The following is a 19,529-nucleotide window of genomic DNA, read 5'->3' on the forward strand; positions in this document are numbered from 1 at the left end:
TCCAAGTACTTTTATGGCTAGTGAAATATCTGAGCATGGCTAGACATGGTGGAGACAGTGCTAACATGGCAGGAGACAGATGACCAACAGCTGTGCTGGAGCCTTTATCTGCTGCATCCATGTGGCCTGTAATGTAGCTCATCAAAATTCAATTTTCGTCTGGTTTCAAGATATGGCAGAGTGGAATCTGGAGAGTGGAATGGCTAGAGATGATTCCGGACTTGTGTGTGTGTGTCTGTGTGTCTGTGTATGTGTGTGTGTGTTAAACTTTGTCAACAGCATAACTCAAGAAGCTGAGGATAGATCCTGATGATATTTAATAGGTAGGGGTTGGGAAAACAAAGGTCAAGTTTGATGATGGCCCCCTAGTGGCTCTCTAGGGTATTGCAGCACAACTACTTTTAATATTTCATTATTTCGTTGGTCATGGTTTTTGAGTGGATTTAGTACATGTAAGATGGTATAGGTTTGGGCGTCCTAGTGTTTTCTTCTATCTACCAGGGCCAATTTTGTTGCAGAATTTGAAAGAGAATAACTCAAGAAGGGTTTGACGGAATGTCTTGATTTTTGGGATGTTTTTGACATTATAGAAGGGATATGATAGTGGTGTACAATTTGGTCCAGCCAGGCAGAGCAAAGTGGCATGAAGAGCTGCCGGATGACTTTTGGCCCCAGCCATTAAATTCCCACATCAGCATACCTACATGTATATGCAGGGTGATATATTTGGTTGGGTCACTTATGTTGAGCCCAGCCTGCTTAGACCTATGGCGACCTTTATGGAAGGGTCAAGGTCAAGTTCAAGTTCAAAGTCATGATGTTCATAGGTTATCATGAATATCCAGTCCTCTCCTTCTTAACGTTTTCATTCGCCTTGTGACAAGTCTCTAGTATGGAATGAAGCTATCTGATTGGAAGAAGTTGTTAAGTAATTTACTAATCATGAGCTACAATGTCACCTAGAAGAGATTTGAACAAATGTAGTAAAAAAATGCAAACTTGCTAGCACTGTAAGTGCATGTACCATGTGAGTTCACAATGATTTGCAGTCAAGAGAAAATGGAGCATTCGTGGTGGTTTTGAGTTGGTGAAAGGGCCATAGATACATACTGCTACAGTTATACTTATAGAAACACTGGCGACTTAGCACAACCTGAAACCACCTAGTAGTACTAGTACGTAGTCAGTAGTACTTTTGCCACTGGGAAAGGGTGCTACAGCGGACAGAACAGTCCCCTCCTACACAATCATGTAGTGCATAGACATGGGTGTAGGCAGGCAGAAGACTTGTGATGGTTTTTAGTTTGTGGGGATGCTGTCACCATGCAAAACAGCGAACATAAAACCACTGTAAACTTAAAATTTAATATAGTATTCACGCAAGTTGATTCTGAGTAAGTTTGATAAAGCTGCATGTTTTTATATTGTGATTTGATTCATGAGAAATTATCAGATGGCAAAGTTCCACGTGGCTCTTGCAATGACACTAAAGATTAATACACTGTAGCAGACAGAAATTGATGTCCATGTAATTTGACACCATTGATGACCAGAATATCACCCTCCACCCAGACACCAGAACATTCCATACCTCTTCTGGGGGAGACAGGGCACCCTCTGACAGGGTCGTCTCTCCACACTCATTCCCTGCATAAACAAATTTATCCCACAAAAAGTCATATAATAACAAAACTGAGCCACTGTCACAACTACTTAACTTGGGGTAGAATTTTCCCAGCTAAATGGATCTTGCTTTGTGTTGCGGTTATGGTAATGAGATGCAAATGAGGTGAGCTATTCCCCTGCCATGGTGTGATCAGGTGCTGATATGATGGTAATATCTAGCCCCCCACTTTACTGCTGCTGGTGAGGTCATGGCTGTGCCGGGGAGGGAATTATCACGTCATCAAGGGATTTGGGAACAAAGTAACGACAGCAGTGCTTCCCAGTCGGATAGGAATCTATGGACAAAGGCAGAAGGCATCTGGGTAGAGTGTAGTACATGGTTGGAGGCTGCCAACAACAACGTTTTCCGCAAGAGCAGCCAGGCTGGGTGCTGGAGCTGTGTACCCATCTCGGACGTTTCTGCAGAAAATGGATCAGATAGGAGTGAAACTTCACATGGATTAACTTCTGATGGGGAGAGACGGGAGTCACTTGTGCCACGTGTAGGCCAAGCCACAAATGTCAAGAGAAAGGCTGAAAACATCACTCCTAGTACCGCTGCACTCCCGTCATCCAGGGACAGACATCATGTGCCAGCAGACCTGAACGGTTCCCATCAATGGAAAGCTACAGAGAGAAGGCCAAAGCAGAAGGACAGAATATTCTCAGAAGTGAAGACTGCAGAGACGTGTTCCACTGGGAAAGACTGGAGCATATATAAACCTTCTAAAAATGACAGTGGTACAGCCAGCAATGGGACAGTAGATGGCAGAGATGACTGTTTGGTCCATGAGATCAGTACAGGAAGTACTTCAGTCAAAGCCTGCATAGATCTCTTCAATAGGATAGCAGGAGATGAAAAACAGCATCCACAAATCCAACTGCAAAAACCATACAGTACATGGAACTCTGGATGGAACAACAGTAATAAAAGGACTGAACGCTGCATACAGGTAAACCGGATAGAGAACAATTCTTTTTACTGTTCTTCCGCAAAAAACACTGATATTCTTCTGTCCAACCCCATCAATGTGAAGAAAAGGCCAGATCGTAAAACAGGCAGCAAGATATACGACAGAACGTTGAGCACAGACTCCTTTCCGGAAGAGACCAGTCTAAAGAAGGGAAATCCTGGTAATCACTCTTTTTCAGAGTTAGGCAGGAAAAGTAACACTAACAGTGTTGAGATCTATCATAAGGAAAGATTTGTCCAACTGAAACCAGAATCTGATATTGGATTTGGCACACAACAGCCTCACAAAGATTCCAGAGCAGAAGGGGTAACCACAGTCAGACAGTCTTCTCCACTTGAACCTGACCTCGGTAAGTAGAGAATTTGAGCAATGAATGATATTCCAGTCATTGATCTAAACTGGGCTCTGCTTACACGTGTATGAAGGGTCATCAATAAGTTCTCAGCCTCACCAGAAATAAGGTGCACAACTCAAATGTTGGGGCACAAATTTTTAAGTGTAACTATAAAGCCTTTTATGAAGATCTACCAAACTTTGAATCATTATGTCCTTTACTTTGCAGGCAACACCCAGTAATATGATAGAACTTTATTGCTCGACATTTGTACATGGTACAAAGTATGGCAACGACTGTTACACAAAGTACAAAATAGGTGTAGAGAATAAGACTTGATATCCTAATTAACATAACAAGAAGGGCTGAGACATTAGTCTTTGATATAGTGTTACAATCGAGTTGGGCTATACATGAGATTCATTACTCTTTCTAATAGCAAAGCAGTCTTTGATATATTTGCCTATCCTTGCATTATGGGAGTCGTGGCATCCAAAGATATATACAAATCTGTCTGTATCATCGAGTCTCTTGAAATCTGCTGTACTGGATTCGAGAAATGTAAATAGCTCATTACGTAAAACAGCGTATCTAGAGCATTCCATTAAAAAGTGAAATTCATCTTCAATATGCTTTGGACAGAAAGGGCAGAACCTTTGGTCAGGGGCTACATTGTAATATCTACCTGTTTCAATATTCAATTTATGGCTGCTGATTCTTAACTGAGTAATCGCTTTTCGAATTTCAAAATTATTTATATCATAAAGGTATGTTTCTTGTTCATAACATTCTTTTAACTTGCTAAGAAAAGACAGCTTTGAATTGTTTTCAATAGAATTAAACCACTTTTGTATATATGTATCTTGTAGCCGGAGGCGTAGTTGGTTGACAATATAATCTATATTATAAGCCTCAGGTTTCATCCATATGTGTCCAAAGCCATGGTAACAGAGAATGTCCTTAACATGATTAATCCAGTCTTGATTATCAGTAAGTACAGTGTTGTATGCATCGCGAAGCAGAGAGTCCTCAGGTAATATCAGGTGAGAGAGAAAGGAAAAAAAATATTGAACATTTGATACATTACCTGAGGTGTGTGGGTCAACTTGAACCTGAACCTTGGAAGATTAGCCCGTAAGGACTAAAAGGTTTCTTAATAAACAACAATAATAAACAACTTGTTCTGCTGCAAGGCAGATTCCCATCCATTTTATTTCAAACAAAAATGGTCACTGTAGTTTTATGTTTGCGGTTTTCGCGGTGGTCACTTCACCGCAAACTTAAAACCACTGCGAACATCCTTATGATATTTGGAAGGTGGTTGGGGGTCTGTATGGAGAACAAACGTCAAGTTTGATAATGGGCCCATAGTGGCTTTTTAAGGCACTTCAGTGGAACATCCAGTTTGACATCTTGTGTTGTGGTTATGCTGGGGCATGATTTCATGTGGTAACTTTGTAGCTGTTGTCATTGACTGTTTTACCTATTGTTAGGAATTAATCCATAACTCTTGCAATAGTGAGTTCGCAAAGAAACTTTACCTTCTTTGTGATCTTTTTCCTTCCTTTTTTCATCCCTAATGCCAATCATAAGTTAGCTCGTTTGTAGCTTTTGTTTCATGGTTCTTCTTCGGGGATTTCAGACACCCGCATCTGCATAGTCAATGGTCCTTATCCAAATTAGGTAATGAATAGTTATGATGTCATTTGTGCAGGGAAGGGGGCATGTTTAGAACAGGTCTGCCTGTTCTCATCAACAGTTAGAAACAGTATAATTACATGACTATTACACCTGCTCCTCTGTACTGTATAGTGTGCTGATTAATTATTCATGAGGGAAACCCCAGTGAGGATATGCAGCTGAGTCATATGTAAAATTTAATAAGCTCCTGTCAAATCAGTACAAGCCACATGTTTTTAAACTACAATGAGTCAGGATTGACCAATTGTGTTCTGCATCTACATGAAAATATGACATCAGTCTACTCATCTTTCAAGCATTCTCTGTCAATCATTTGCTGTTTTTTACTCTAAAAGAGCACATTTGCTATTTTTACTCTAAAAGAGTACTGATCCAAAAAGTGAATTTCTGCATTTACTGTGTTTACAGCAGCCCAACTGATCTAAAAAGTGGTTTAAACTTGTTTTTAACTGATTCAGCACATAATTTTTGGCAGCTGTATGTTAGGGTGGAGTCCTGTGTTTAGAGTGGTACAGTAACTGTTATATGCTAGCTGCGCAACAGTACTTCTTGGGGGGTGAGATTAACTGTGGTTTGTAATTGCCATATTAAAAAAAGAGATGTCTGCATGAGGTTGTTGACAATTCTTTCATACACTAAAGGGTAAAAACCAGGACCTCAAAAAGAATGAATTAAACATGTATTAGCATATTTCCTATAGGTTCGTCAGGAATTTGCCAATATATAGAAATTGCATATTTGTTATATTGAATGAATAATGATATAATTCTTATATTGAAGTCAGTGGGAAGCTGAAACTCATGAATTAACCTTATACTTAAAAGTTATAGGCTGTTTGAAGAAATAGAATGTACATGACGTACGCAACCTTGCATGGCAACAAGATGACAACTCGACAATAACTACAATAATATTGGACACTGTGACATATTGTCCCAGCCATCGTTTAGTAATAGCATGCCTATCCAGGGTATTTACATGTTCATGTTCTTACGGGAAATACAGTTTTTTTAAAACATATTTATCCTAGGTTAACTCTGGTGCTTGAAGACATGACAATTTCCTGTTCTTTTTGGAGCTGGTATTGGATACTTAGTAGGGGTTGGTACCGGTATGCAGTATAATCTACCAGTACAAATTAAAACAGATTTTCTTGTTTGAAAACTGGACCTGAAAGAAATCAAAACACCTGATTTTGGACCAATTAGAAAACAAACAGATAATACCGGTAGGTGTTCACATGTTTGGGGCTTATAGGTTCAAGGAAATAACAAAGTGAAGTAGAGGGAGCTGATAGTCATCTCTACCTCTGCAAGTTTTTACAATCAAACTTGGTCTGCAACAGAGGTAGTAAATGTTGTTTATATGAATAAAGGATTTTCAAGTGCCAGTGGACATTGGAAACTCCACCAAACAGAATTCTTTGTAGCAAAATGGACCATTGCTTTTAGTATCACTCATTCACAAGTTTCTACAGATAATTACATGTCTATGTAGGTTCATGTTCAGACCTCCAGGACCTGATCCTCTGGACCTGGACCGTACCTGTACCTGCATTTTCTGTGCCAGTACCCATCCCTAGTACTTAGTAATAGTTTTTGGTATACCTAGCAGTTGTTAGTCATTTACACACCGTGTGACGTGTATACCTTATCTCCCAGGGTACACCATTGCAGACTATAGACAGGCCCAGCGACAGTTTTCCAGAATGAACGGGGGGAAGCAGCGGCGGATCCAGCAGGCACTGTTCATGAACGGCCACACCAGTAACATCCTGGAGAGCATGGTGGGGGTGGGGGACATGGTGCTGCTGGACCCTCTCACTGAGGAGGCCTGCATCAACAACATCAAGAGGAGATTTTACGCTGAAGACATTTATGTGAGTCAGATGTTTGACCTCCGTTTTTTTTAAATTGTCTAACCCTTAAACCAGAGTTTCAGCCATATAAAATGCTATTAGTGCCAGGGTTGGCCGCTGACCACTAAAAAGAGACCCCCAAACAATGCCGAAGTCCCTAACTTCCGGGGTTCGTGTGCTACACGCGCGCAAAGCTGCTACTTTGGGGGAATACGCTATCCCGGTTATAACCGGGCACGGCACACAGGACATGTATATGTGTGCCGGATATATCCGGGTTTGGCAGTTTAAGGGTTTAAATCATTTTTCCCCGATAGGGAAATGAAATATTGTTTTTGCTGAGGTGTTCTTCTTTCTTCATTCAGCAATCACCGTCTAGTGGCAAGGGGTCCTAAAAAACAGAATTGTCTGTGACGTGGGCATGAATTTGTACATGTATTATACATTCATTGAACATTAAAAAGTTATGATTGAACTGTTAGACATTTTTTAAATACAAAATTAACCAAACTTGCTGGAAAGGGTCCGAGTCAGGTATCCCGCAATGGACCCGAGTGCTACCACAGGCACCACAAATTAATATCAGTCTGAAGTTTCTAGAATTCTGCAGAATTCTACAGAACTTTCTATATGTCCCTGGAGACATCTACTAGTAATTGTTACCTAGAGTTCCTAGATATTGAACTTGTTACATCATACATGTAGACATAATTCATTTGGTCAATGTACTTGGAAAATATGAAAGTTTTCTGGATTTGGAGTGTCTTCCTGAAGTTATAGTGTTGGCTGTTTTTTTGTGTCGGATGCAGACATACATTGGGCAGGTTGTGGTGTCAGTCAACCCGTACAAAAAGGTTCCCCTGTTCAGTCCCAGCACCATTCAGACTTACCGGGGCAGGAATCTGTATGAGCTTCCACCACACATGTAAGTATGCCTTAGCTGGCTTCCACCACACATGTAAGTATGCCTTAGCTGGCTTCTATCACACATGTAAGTATGCCTTAGCTAGTGTAAAGTAGATATCTCACTAGCTATGCCTGTTGATGACTATTTGCAAATTTAAAGACATTTGCTAACTGTTTGCAAAAAGGCGCCCTATCCAATAGTTTCCAAGTTGTCCTCTGACATAGCAATTTGCTGGGGAATCCCTGAAACATGGGTAGGTAGCAGGTAGCTAGTATCGTACTTTAGTATGATTTGCATTGGACAATTGGCCATGAAGTCACAACGCTGCCGTAATGATTTGTCGCAAACAGGCAGGGCCCATTAAGGACTCACTTTATTGTTTGAACATTTGAAACAAACAAGCAAACAAACAAACAAACTTTTCACATTTGTGGCATCAAGCATTGGTCAACACAGAAAAATATAGTCAGTAATAAAAGAATTCCATTGCTGGAATTGCATAGAATAAAGTCATTTAAATTTCGGACAAGTGAAAATTTGTTTCGGGCAAGTAAATTTTTTTAATACTTGTCCGATAGGACAAGTGAGTTTTAGAAAACTTGTCCAACCCTGATGACTGACAGTTACACACAACAATGTAAATGTTGTTACAGACCTGAAGCTAGATCACCCTTATCCATGGGGTAACCTAATATACATTAAACAGTATTTTAGGAGATATCAAGTTGACGGTATTTCATACTGTGATATTTTCAAGAAATAAAAAGGATATCTAGAAATTGCAATTTGAAACCACCGTCCATCTACACGATATCCCTTAATACTCATTTTTATAATGTACATTTGTACAATGTAGGAGACCCCACTGATAAAGGTAAAATATCATTACTTATGGCCTGAATGTGTTGCTTGCAGATATGCTATAGCTGATGATGCCTACAGGTCCATGCGAGACAGAAACAGGGACCAGTGTGTGATTATTACAGGGGAGAGTGGTGCAGGCAAAACAGGTGAGATTTTCCATGCTTCATTGTGGACATACAAATGTATATTATGTACAATGTATATGGCAAATAACACAAACAAACATAAATGTACAGTCAGTTATTGCCACCCAAGAAGACAAAAAATCCCAGATATCACGGAAAATACTGCAAACGTTTGCCTCCATATTTAAATCTGCCCTGTAAATCTGTTCCAGCTGTGACAGGGTACCTGGCGCCTGTGCCTGGTGCAACCTGCTGACCATAGGATCTGCTTGGAGATTATGCCATTTCCAAAATCTATCCAATTGCTTGAGTTAAAACTGTTATCTTTAATATCTCATTACCTTAATGTCTAACCATCATAGAAATATCAAGTACTAACTTTTGTGTCCTTGTATTGTTTTGTCCAGAGGCGAGTAAGATAGTAATGCAGTATGTAGCTGCAGTGTGTGGGAAAGGTGAGGAGGTGGACAGAGTTAAGGAGCAGTTGCTGCAGTCTAACCCTGTGTTAGAAGGTAAGTCCTCAAGTGACTATCTCTCTGCCTGTTGGTGACTGTTTGTGAAAGACTGGTTACAAATATGCACCAATTGGTTCCAATTTGTTGTCAATGGGTGCCAATAGGACACCTGAAAGGTGAATTTTTTGCTAATAGAAAAAGATTGCAATCTGTAAAATGGCACGATTGTGCACAGACTAGATAGGAAGTAGACACCAATATCACCCGGAATCTCTTTGATGAATCTCAATCATTGAACATTGTACAGTGTTTTTTATGGTTTTAATTCACTGGAATACTGCATTTCCAATAAACGTATCTAATGTAATTTAGGGCCAAAACTGTTGATGGTACATTTCCGGCATGGCCATTTTGTTTGTAGAGGTCACGTATGCTACCCATGCACCAAACGTCAGTGTGCATGTGACTGCAAGAAAAAGTGCGCACAGTTGGCGCAAACAGGATTGACCCACTTCACAAAATTAATATTGGGGAGGGTGGCGAGTCCTTTTTGACAGCCTTGCATATACAAAGTTCATTTTATGGCCTACATTTTCTCAAGGCTCATTATCTAACGTCAGAAAGAAAAAGTATATGTATGCCAGGTTTCAGATGATATAACTGTGTGCTGATGAATTGTGTACAATAGTTCATCGTTGATGAGAGTACATGGTTATGGTATGTCCTTGGTACTGAAATGTTGCTACCAACAACAATCACACTCTGCTTTTGTTTTCATGGAGTCAAAGTCGTTGCAAAATTGACCTTACCCAGTCATGATGTTATTGATGCATGGTTAATGTTGTTGTCTTTCCCTCCAGCTTTTGGCAATGCAAAAACCCTCAGGAATGACAACTCTTCCAGATTTGTAAGTATCTGTTGCCTTCATGGAACGGAAACAAAGTGTTTTTGTCACGTTCCTTCTTCCTTTCCAAACAAATATGGTCACTGACCTGGACCAGATGCATATGAATGTCACCATGGTTACTGGTAATGTAGCAAACACCAGGTAGTGTTCTGTTGCATTATGTATCAAGTGGCAGGACAGAGGTGTCACCATATAAAATTAATTTGTTTGGGTGAGAATAATTGTTGTTTGCCAGGCTAGACCATGTGAAGGTAAACATTTTGCATTTACTTTCAAATTCTGTAGTTGAAATATTCATTTCAAGATGTGAAGGTCCCATTTGTTAAAGTCTTGAGTTTCTACATGTACATTGTGTATAGTTTCAAAATTCTAACCACTTTCCTTATTTCTATAGGGAAAGTACATGGATATAGAATTTGATTTCAAGGGGGACCCCATAGGAGGTGTTATTACAAACTGTAAGTTCCTTAAGTTTGGCATCTGCCATGATTATTTCTCATATATTGGAATGAAGAATTGTTTTTCACATTTTGATGTTAAATTCTTGTTTTTTTTTCATTTTTGGAATGACATTTAAAAAAATGTATTTTCCTTTTTTTCAGACTTGTTAGAAAAGGTAAGTTTGAATTCTTTCCATGTTACAGCCTCAAAATGTCTTTTTTTTCATTTCACAGCTTATATATAAATGCACATTTTTTCTTAGTTGAGGCCATATTGATTTAATTATATGGATGATATCCTCTGGGAAACGGGAAACTGATGCAAAGAAAAAATTTGAAAATGATCAGGATGGTTTTGCAAAACGATAGAACTTGCAGACAGAAAATGGTGTACAAAAACACAAATTGCTTCAAATCCTTTGAAGACTTTGGAAAGCTCTGCTCAGGGCTTTAAATACATTTATGCAAGGAGTAAGCTAATGACAACATCAGTTGATGTTTTATAATAGAAAAATAGGCATCCTTTTCCGTTAGTTTTTGTCATTTTACAGCAATACATTTGCTCATTTTGCAGCTTATTTGTATGACTTACAGTACATGAGTATCCAAATTTTTATTGGAAACAGACAAAAATTTATGTGCAGCTGGATGTCACCCATATAATATTATCACCATGACCTGGCCTATTATAAGGTAGTAGAATCCATACCATTATACTTACAGCTTTTTGAATGATTTGATTTCCAGTCTCGTGTAGTTAGGCAAACAGAAGGAGAGAGAAACTTCCACATTTTCTACCAATTGTTACAAGGAGCACCACAGAGTCTACTAAGTAAGTCGTTATTTCTGAAACTTTTTTTTTACAATTTTGAGATGAACAGTATACTGTACTTATTATGTATGAGCTGGAAAGATTGGTGCGTCATTAAATACCACAGCCTACCCACCTTCATCAAAAGCTAGAAATGGCAAATGAAAACTTAAAACTGCAAATATTTGACGGACATATGCAGCCACTCTCTTATTGGTCGATCTGTTAAATTGTGATAGCACACAGTTAGGATTGGACTGTGAAGGAGTCGTAGTTTTTTATGGTACATTGTGTAAGGTACATTGTATGTTTTGCATGAAGACAGTGTACATTTGTACAATGTACAATGTACACTGTCACTTAGTGAATATCGTTCTATTCTAGATTATTAGTGAAATATTACAAGAAGTTTGTAAGCAGTGATATTGCTGTGAATGTCAAAAGTTGGATGAAGGTTTCATGTAACTGAGGCAAATCTAATCATTGACAACCAAAAGCCATCTACAGCCAAACCTGGTTAGGCAATTGCTTCTTGTGGCCCATTTGTACTGACTACTGATTTGTTCCTCAGATAAGCTGCGACTGTCCAGTATGTGTGAGAAGTATGGGTATCTAAAGCAGAGCCACTGTGTGGTTGTGGACACTATTGATGATGCAGCCAACTTCCAAGTTACAGAGGTAATTGTTCTCTAATAGGCTAGTTTAGTAGAGTACTGAGTGCTTATCAGGCACTTTATGGGTATTGTATCGTATATTCTGAACTAGTGTATTTTTCAATCCCTAAAATCATAATCTATTTGGATACAACACCCCTCCTCTGGATTTCCAGGCTCCATTCAGGCAGCAGTCTGATATATATCTGCTATCTGATTGACACAGTCTATGACCTCCTCAGTTATTTCTGAAATGTTGGTCTCTTTAATGTGTTTAACATTCTCTTGGAACCAGACGGAGTATCCATTCTAGCCTGTGATCTGAGAGCTTAACACGGATAAAATGTGACCCTGTCCCCAATAACAGACACATTGTGGGCATATCTGCTGGTATCCGTGTTTGTTTAATGAAAATTGAAGAATGTTGGTGGCTTCCATACCAGGACCTATGGTGTATATAGTGTGCATAAAGTATTTGTGGGTGGTCTATACTGTTACAAAATCCTGTTTCACCTAAGAGAAATTGTTTATGGTAATATTATGAACTCTATTGTACATTTTACTGTTTGAATTATCATATTTGTCGACATTTGTCTGCTTCAAGAGTCTGTGTTTCATGGTTTTTCGAATACTGAATTTATCACAAAGTAATTTCAAGCCTTTAAACTTGCAGAGCAAACATTTTCAGTGTAGTCTATTTGTGTAATCTCATGCACTGTAATGATTGTATCTTTGTTTGATAGGCAATGAAATGCCTAAAATTTGAAAACGGTCTTGCATCACAGACTGTACTGCCACCTCCCCAACATGAAACAAAATTCTGCTTTACTGGTTATTCAAACTTTCAGTTTCCTTAAGAATTTGATATCAAATTTGCCTTAACATACATTAAAAAGCATTCCTACTTTGACTGAAGTCAGTCAGTGAAGTGCACAAGACTTGTTATCCCAGCCCAGAGTTGTTCATACAAGGGGTTCTGCTCCTCACTACAACAAACATGTACATGTAAGGGCATAACAGTCACTATAAAGTGTAAAACCTTTTATGAATGTCTACCAAAATTGAAATCATTATATCTAACACAATTAAGTATGTCATCATTAGTACGTGTTAACATATGGTACACACTGTAGCAGATGCTAAGTCAGGATGTTAACATGCGGAATGTCTTCCTTTCTGTTGGACAGAATGCCATGAGAGTTATAGGCTTCACAGAAACTGAGATCCAGCAGGTGTTTGAGGTGGTGGCAGCTGTGCTGAAGCTAGGCAATGCTGACTTTGAGTCTTACATCTCCTTCAATGGCACAGAGGCCTGCAGTCTTACCAACGAACAAGGTGGGTTTACTCAGTGAACAGTCTTATTTCTATATCATAGGCAATATTGATTGGAATATTTAACCTTGCACACCCTAGTTCTTCTGTGAAAGGGGCCATTGACAAAAATGCCCCTGCACTGCCAGAAAAGCTGCTAGGAGGCCAAAACCTCTGTCACTTCTTCGTCTTCCAAAGAGTTATCTACCTGTCCTATACTTGATGACCGTACCATCTTCAGATATATGTACATGTACAAAAGTCCCAAAAGTTCCACTGCAGTACCATATACATTTGTATACACTATACCATTTCAATGTCTCATCAATGAAACAACATCACGTAATAACACACCAAATATGAACACAGTCTACCAACTTGAAGGCATTCTTGTGTTATCTTGTTCACAATCTACATTTGTAATTTGCCATCAAAACACACCAAGCAAAATAAATGGGAATGGTGTGCAAGAAGAGTAAATGGGTATTAACATGTATGTCTGTTTTACAGCCATTGAAGAAGTGTGTAAGATGATCCAATGTGACCCAGAGCAGCTGAAGCAGGCACTGACTAACCGTACCATGGACATCTGTATCACCGGGCTGTCCGAGAGGGTGGTGTCTACTCTCAGCTCGGGACAGGTGAGAGACTAATCATATTAGTTACATGTGTATATTTACCTTTAACGACATGCCAAGCATTTAAAATGCCAATATTGCCGAAGTGTGGACAAACAAGCAAGGGAGGAAAATTTGAAGTAAAAATGGGTTTACTAAATCAAAGAGCTAGAAGCTGTATATAGTATATAATCAATGCCGGTGTGAACTACTTTCCGGATGGTACCCAGGCTATGAAGTTGGCTTGCTGGCCTGTTGGGGAGATTATCACATCTGTAAATAACTTCATGAGGTTGGCAATTATTCATATAGTAAGGTTCTTTAGGCACTATCAGGGAGTACTTACATCCAAAGTTTCGATGTCTATCAGACACCATCATCAGGGTAGAATGACTGGAAACTACTTCTTGCTGCTACTTGTAGTCGATGTAGGTGGCGCTGCAACAGCTAGATTGCCGTCACAAACGTGGCTGACTGCATAAGTAGCAGTAAGTTTCCAGTCATACCCACCAGGTGTCTGATAGACATCTAAATGTTGGAAGTAAGACAATTAGTACTCCCTGGTTGTGCCTAAAGAACCTTACTATATGAAGAGATTATGATAAATATCAAATGTTTCCAGCTAATGTTACTCTGGTTCCCGTGAAAGGTTGAGTTTCTTTGCAACCCATCATTTCTGTGTGTTAAGCAGTATTTGACTTTTTTCATGTCTTGACATTGTAATAAAGGTACTGTTGTGTCGGAACTTTTAGAGATTTGCCAATCAATATTATGCATCATCAACTACAAGACACTGGAAGATGCACATGTCATAAATTACAATATTTTTAACAAATTTGAGGGGAAAGAAGTGATGATGTAGATTTTTTATCATAATATGTTTTGTTTGAGTATAATGAACTCCATACTCCCTGCAGGCCGTGTATGCCAGAGACGCCCTGTGTAAGGCCATGTACTCAAGACTCTTCTCATGGCTGGTGGGCAGGATAAATGACAGCATCAAGGTAAAGTAAAGTTACTGGTATACAGTCATGCATGTATGGCAGGGAATGTGTACACGTACTGTACATGACTTTTACATATCTTCGTATTCAGATTTCAATCATATGTTTGTATTTTCATTAGCTATGAAACAAGTCATTACACTGGCAAGGTAGCTTTTGCTGGTAACAGCTGACCCACAAAAATACATTTACACAAAGCCACAAATAGAATGCAATAATTATAGTGCTTGCAGTATACTTGGAGCAAAATACGCAAAAATACAGTTACTGTATGGACATGGATCATAGGAACCAATAACAAACCAGGTAAGATATATGTCAATTGGTAACCATAGTTATGAACTTTGAGAGATAGTCTACAGTACAGTGGTGGGATAGATGGAAGGGCTAAAGATTAGAACAGCAGATGGGTTATGCAATGAGCCATGAATTCTCAGATTGTGGGAGAGCCAAGATAAAACTGTTCTGTCAATTTTGTCAAGGTGATGATTGTGATATGTAACAGATAGTACAGAAGAAGTTCACACAAGTGGGATACAATGTATTCAGAGAGCTCTCTCGCTTGTTTGCTGTTGATAGATTTACTTTCATTTTCTAAAAATGTCATCTGTATTCAAAATTCTGTTTTGTGTTCAGAACTATGCTTGAAAATATGTTGTTTTTCAGGTTCGCACAAGAGGAAAGAAAAAGGTCATGGGAGTTTTGGACATATATGGGTTTGAAGTCTTTGAGGTAAGTTTGAATATCAAGTGACTACTAGTGTGCAACAGCAACTATTATAATTCAAATTGACATAATAAAAAGATATATTATGTTAAGTATGTTATCTGACTTTATCTAGTGTGCCTCACTGGTGAAAGAACCAGATGCATGATGATGATGATGAATTATGTTATGATATAAAGTTGGTCTGCTTTATTAAATGAAAAAAATATGATGGGCATGCATGCTGGATGAATTGATGGATAGAATTTATGATGATAAAATTTAGATAATTGTACAGTAACTGTACACTATAACTATTGCAATATACTATATTGCTTGACTGCATTGAGGTTTTCCACATGCCATTGTGATTGTCAAGTTCATTGAAAATGATTGCAGTAGAAGGCTTACAGAAGTATATTTCTTCAAGTTAAAGATACAATTTACACCTGTTGCAGGTCTTCTTCCAATAATGATAATGTATACGGTATGGAGTTGAGAGAAAAACCTGATATTAGTAAGATTTTATTCAAAGTTAATTGTAACTTAAAAACATATTTATCGTAATGCTAGCCTGGCTCTCTTTATCCTTCTGTAGCAGCTAAAAGTGTTTCCAACGTTTATAATCTGATTGTTTGTTTAAGAATTTTTAAAATTTCTTGCGTAAAGCTTTTATTCTTAACTTGCACTTTTCTTTCTCTTTATTCTGCTGGGTATTCGTTGATGCCATTGACAATTTACAGAAGGTATCGTGTTGCTGTTTTAGTGTGTGCACCAATTTCACCAATCAGTAGCTGTAGACAAAGTGGCCTATGAGAAAGCATGGCATCCATTTTGCATGATATGGGCTCCGAATTTTTTTACTTTGGAAAGAAAATTAATTGTGACGCTGCTGATGATGCCAGTTTAAGTAAAAAATAATAAAATTATAGCACATATTCTTCAGAAAACAGTTACTTAAGTCCTGATTCACTTGATGTATCAATGTTCAACAGAATGATCTCTTCCACATGTAATTCTTTAACAGTCAAAATTTTGAGCCTTGCATGCATGTATGCTGATGTGTAATATTTTTTCTTCAGATATTGTTGACATTTGGGTGTAAGGTACATTTACAATGCACAAAATTGTAGATTGGAATTATTGATAGAATGGTCTTATCCAGTTATGTATTTATCAATTTAGTAGAGTCAATAAAATTTAATGTGTCTAAAAACAAAAGGTATATTTTAGCAGCTTTCACTGATAGTCGTTGATTTATGATTTTGTACTGTGTAAAAATCAGCCATGGTGGTTGTTGGTATGTTGGTCAGGGGGAAGAAAAAAGCTTCTTTACTTACAAAAAAACAACAACTCCACTAACATTGACTCAAAAGGGCATTGTACAATAGATGACAAAAGGAACAAAAATTATGTAAATACTATGTATTTCAAAATGTCTAATTTACCTTTAACTGTTACAATTAAAAAAGAATAAGTTTATCGAAAATAGTGAAAAAGGGATGCCTTCAATATAAAGAAAACTAATGTGCACTTCTTCTCTTCTGCTTGATAATTATGTTTTAATGTTTCAATAAAGTCTTACAGATGGTATTTTTTTCTGTACACCTTTTCAGGATAACAATTTTGAACAGTTTGTCATCAACTATTGCAATGAGAAGCTGCAGCAGATCTTTATTGAACTGACACTAAAGGAAGAGCAGGATGAGTATGTACAGGAGGTGAGTCACTCACGATCATTCACTCACGATCATTCGCTCCTATGTTTGCTCCTATCCGTCTGGAGACTTGCGCATTCATACCGTTTGATGGTGGCGCCAGTTAATGAGTGAAGGAATGGGTTCTAGAGCGTTTGTTCAAGGACAACAGGACTCCCACAAGTGGACAGAATGCCTGTTCAAACGAGCGTTTGTACCCATTCCATAATTCGCTCATGTGTAGGGACCAATCAGGGCCTGTGTACAAAATTTGGACGATTCCAGACGTTAAAATGGTCAGGAGTCCCAGACAGAACAGCAGAGAAGCGACTGTATATACATGTACTATGATGTAGTGTATAATGAATGTCAGACCTAGAAGTGACTGTATATAATGAACGCCGGAGCAAACTACTTTCCGGATGGTACCCAGGCTACTAACGACCTGCGGCTGGTTTGTCATCTGTCTTGTCAGGTGAGAATTTGTGCTTGCATGTGGATCTGGAAGCTTGATGGTAGTCTTTTGTATGGGCACTGTGTACATTGAAGAGTTCCCTTATGTCCATGCTACCATCTCTTATTGCCTTGTTACATTTTGTATGTTTTGTTTCTTTCAGGGTATTGAGTGGACCCACATTGATTACTTCAACAACTCTGTCATCTGCCAGCTCATAGAAAAGGTGCTTGTAACTTGGAACCTACATGTACATTATATAACACTTTCGGTAAACATTGCTTTGGGAAGCAAACAGTGCATAATCATCGTCAAGGATAGTTGCAAAGTATCTTGATTTCTGCTTTTAGAAAAAAACATTTTTGGGGAGACGGGATGCCAGGTTCCCAACTGGTTGCTTTGTTCACTGTGACAGAATATAATTTGATTACCTGCATGAATCAAGTATGATTCAAATGCATCAAATGTTCAATACTAGTAACATCAGAAGGGTGTATTTTATACAAATGTCTTTGTTACAGTGAATGCATTTAAGTTCGCGGGCATTTAATTTCACTGTAGCCAGAAAAAGCTGTGGTTTTACTGCCATGGAAACATATTCGCGGTGAAGCGGCCAACGCAAAAACCGCGAACATTGATCCACTGCAAAAGTTTCTGCATTTACAGTATTCGCTGAATGTAATAACAAATGTTGAATTTTGGTCAATACAAATTATAATCACACTTAAAAGATACTGTTTGCCAGGAGATGCACAATGTAAGGGATATCAAAGAGAAATACATGACATGTATTGTATGGTTGTACCTATCCAGAAAAACACAGGGATCCTGGCCATCCTGGATGAGGAGTGCCTTATTGGTGGGAATGCCTCAGACCACAGCTTCCTGAACAAGCTGAACGAAGTGTGCATCAGACATGAGCACTATGAGAGCAGGAAGAAGAAGAGCTGTCGATCTGACAAGACCCTCCCGTATGACTGCTTCAGACTCAGGCACTATGCTGGAAGCGTGAGTGGCTACATAGCATTATCAAGCTCAACTTAAAATCAAAAAGCCTAGACTAGTACAATACTACATGTTTGCTTAATATACCACAAAGATAGAACTTTGTACATTGCTAAATTACTTCTAACACAAACTTAAGGTATACACAGATCAATTTTTGACTACAGACACCTTTTTCAGGATCAATGCTGATGACCTATCTCTTCAGAACTTCAACTCGCGAGAGTTACAAACACTTTGAGTTTGTGGTATATACATGTATAGCATAGTATACTACATTTTGTAGGCTTTTCAATAACATTGTTTAACATTGTATTATTCATGGTTTTGACAATGGTAAGATCAGAAGAGAAGAAAAGTTGTACACGAAAACAAAACAATGTTTTGCATGCTTCCTAGAACACGTTGTTATATGTAACATCCTTTTCGCATGATTCATCTGTGCAATTGACTTACTTGATAATGCCGTGCAATAACCTCAACACAGCAATACATGCACTTTGGCAATGGCAACTATACTTGGAGCATTGTTTGGAAAGTGTGTACTTCATGTACCAGGTAACATCCCCTATCTTTAGTTAGTGTTTTGAGTAATACATTTTCAGGCTTGTCTTTTGTTTTGTTTTGTCACTCTTTAGGTAACCTACAATGTCCAGGGCTTCCTTGATAAGAACAACGACACTCTGTTCCGTGGTTTGTCTCAGACGATGTTCGGTTGTGACCATCAACTGGTCAAGAAGCTCTTCCCTGATGGTGGGAAATTTGGCATCTTATTTCTGACACTTTCTTAATGGATGTATGTTGTTGTGACACACACTAAGGTCAGTAAGTTGCCTTTACTATTGCTGCAGCAGGGTATATATTTTATAGGGAGGGCTTGCTGGCTGTTCTCCCACAACGTGCACAAAGCAACTTAAACACTGGACCCACATTTTGCGTCTTTTCATAAAGACAATACAGCCCCTATGGAGATGTCCTGACTTAAACCAGGGTCTCTCAGTTCCCAACTAATTGGAACCAGGAGCTCAACTGTGAGGCAGCT

At 38.6% G+C, this 19,529-nt stretch overlaps 1 protein-coding gene across 6 annotated transcripts in view; it reads left to right on the forward strand.

Annotated features, from left to right (window-relative positions):
• Positions 1-19,529, forward strand: part of LOC118403919 (unconventional myosin-Ia-like) — a 42,900-nt gene that overhangs the window by 6,978 nt on the left and 16,393 nt on the right. For 3 of the 6 annotated variants that reach the window (XM_035802790.1, XM_035802792.1, XM_035802793.1), the window contains exons 1-19: positions 1,842-2,988; positions 6,336-6,553; positions 7,342-7,457; positions 8,355-8,449; positions 8,836-8,940; positions 9,744-9,790; positions 10,185-10,248; positions 10,393-10,406; positions 10,978-11,062; positions 11,613-11,719; positions 12,882-13,029; positions 13,516-13,646; positions 14,540-14,626; positions 15,293-15,358; positions 16,075-16,077; positions 16,948-17,052; positions 17,646-17,708; positions 18,296-18,490; positions 19,126-19,240. In XM_035802790.1, the coding sequence (XP_035658683.1) occupies positions 1,875-2,988; positions 6,336-6,553; positions 7,342-7,457; positions 8,355-8,449; positions 8,836-8,940; positions 9,744-9,790; positions 10,185-10,248; positions 10,393-10,406; positions 10,978-11,062; positions 11,613-11,719; positions 12,882-13,029; positions 13,516-13,646; positions 14,540-14,626; positions 15,293-15,358; positions 16,075-16,077; positions 16,948-17,052; positions 17,646-17,708; positions 18,296-18,490; positions 19,126-19,240 (2,878 nt within the window). In that variant the 5' untranslated portion in view covers positions 1,842-1,874. Of the gene's footprint in view, positions 1-1,841; positions 2,989-6,335; positions 6,554-7,341; positions 7,458-8,354; positions 8,450-8,835; positions 8,941-9,743; positions 9,791-10,184; positions 10,249-10,392; positions 10,407-10,977; positions 11,063-11,612; positions 11,720-12,881; positions 13,030-13,515; positions 13,647-14,539; positions 14,627-15,292; positions 15,359-16,074; positions 16,078-16,947; positions 17,053-17,645; positions 17,709-18,295; positions 18,491-19,125; positions 19,241-19,529 lie in introns of those variants that run through there. The other 3 variants (XM_035802795.1, XM_035802794.1, XM_035802791.1) reach the window with 2 other exon arrangements.

The sequence above is a fragment of the Branchiostoma floridae genome, chromosome 16 (genome assembly GCF_000003815.2).
Source record: "Branchiostoma floridae strain S238N-H82 chromosome 16, Bfl_VNyyK, whole genome shotgun sequence".
Lineage (NCBI taxonomy): Eukaryota > Metazoa > Chordata > Leptocardii > Amphioxiformes > Branchiostomatidae > Branchiostoma > Branchiostoma floridae.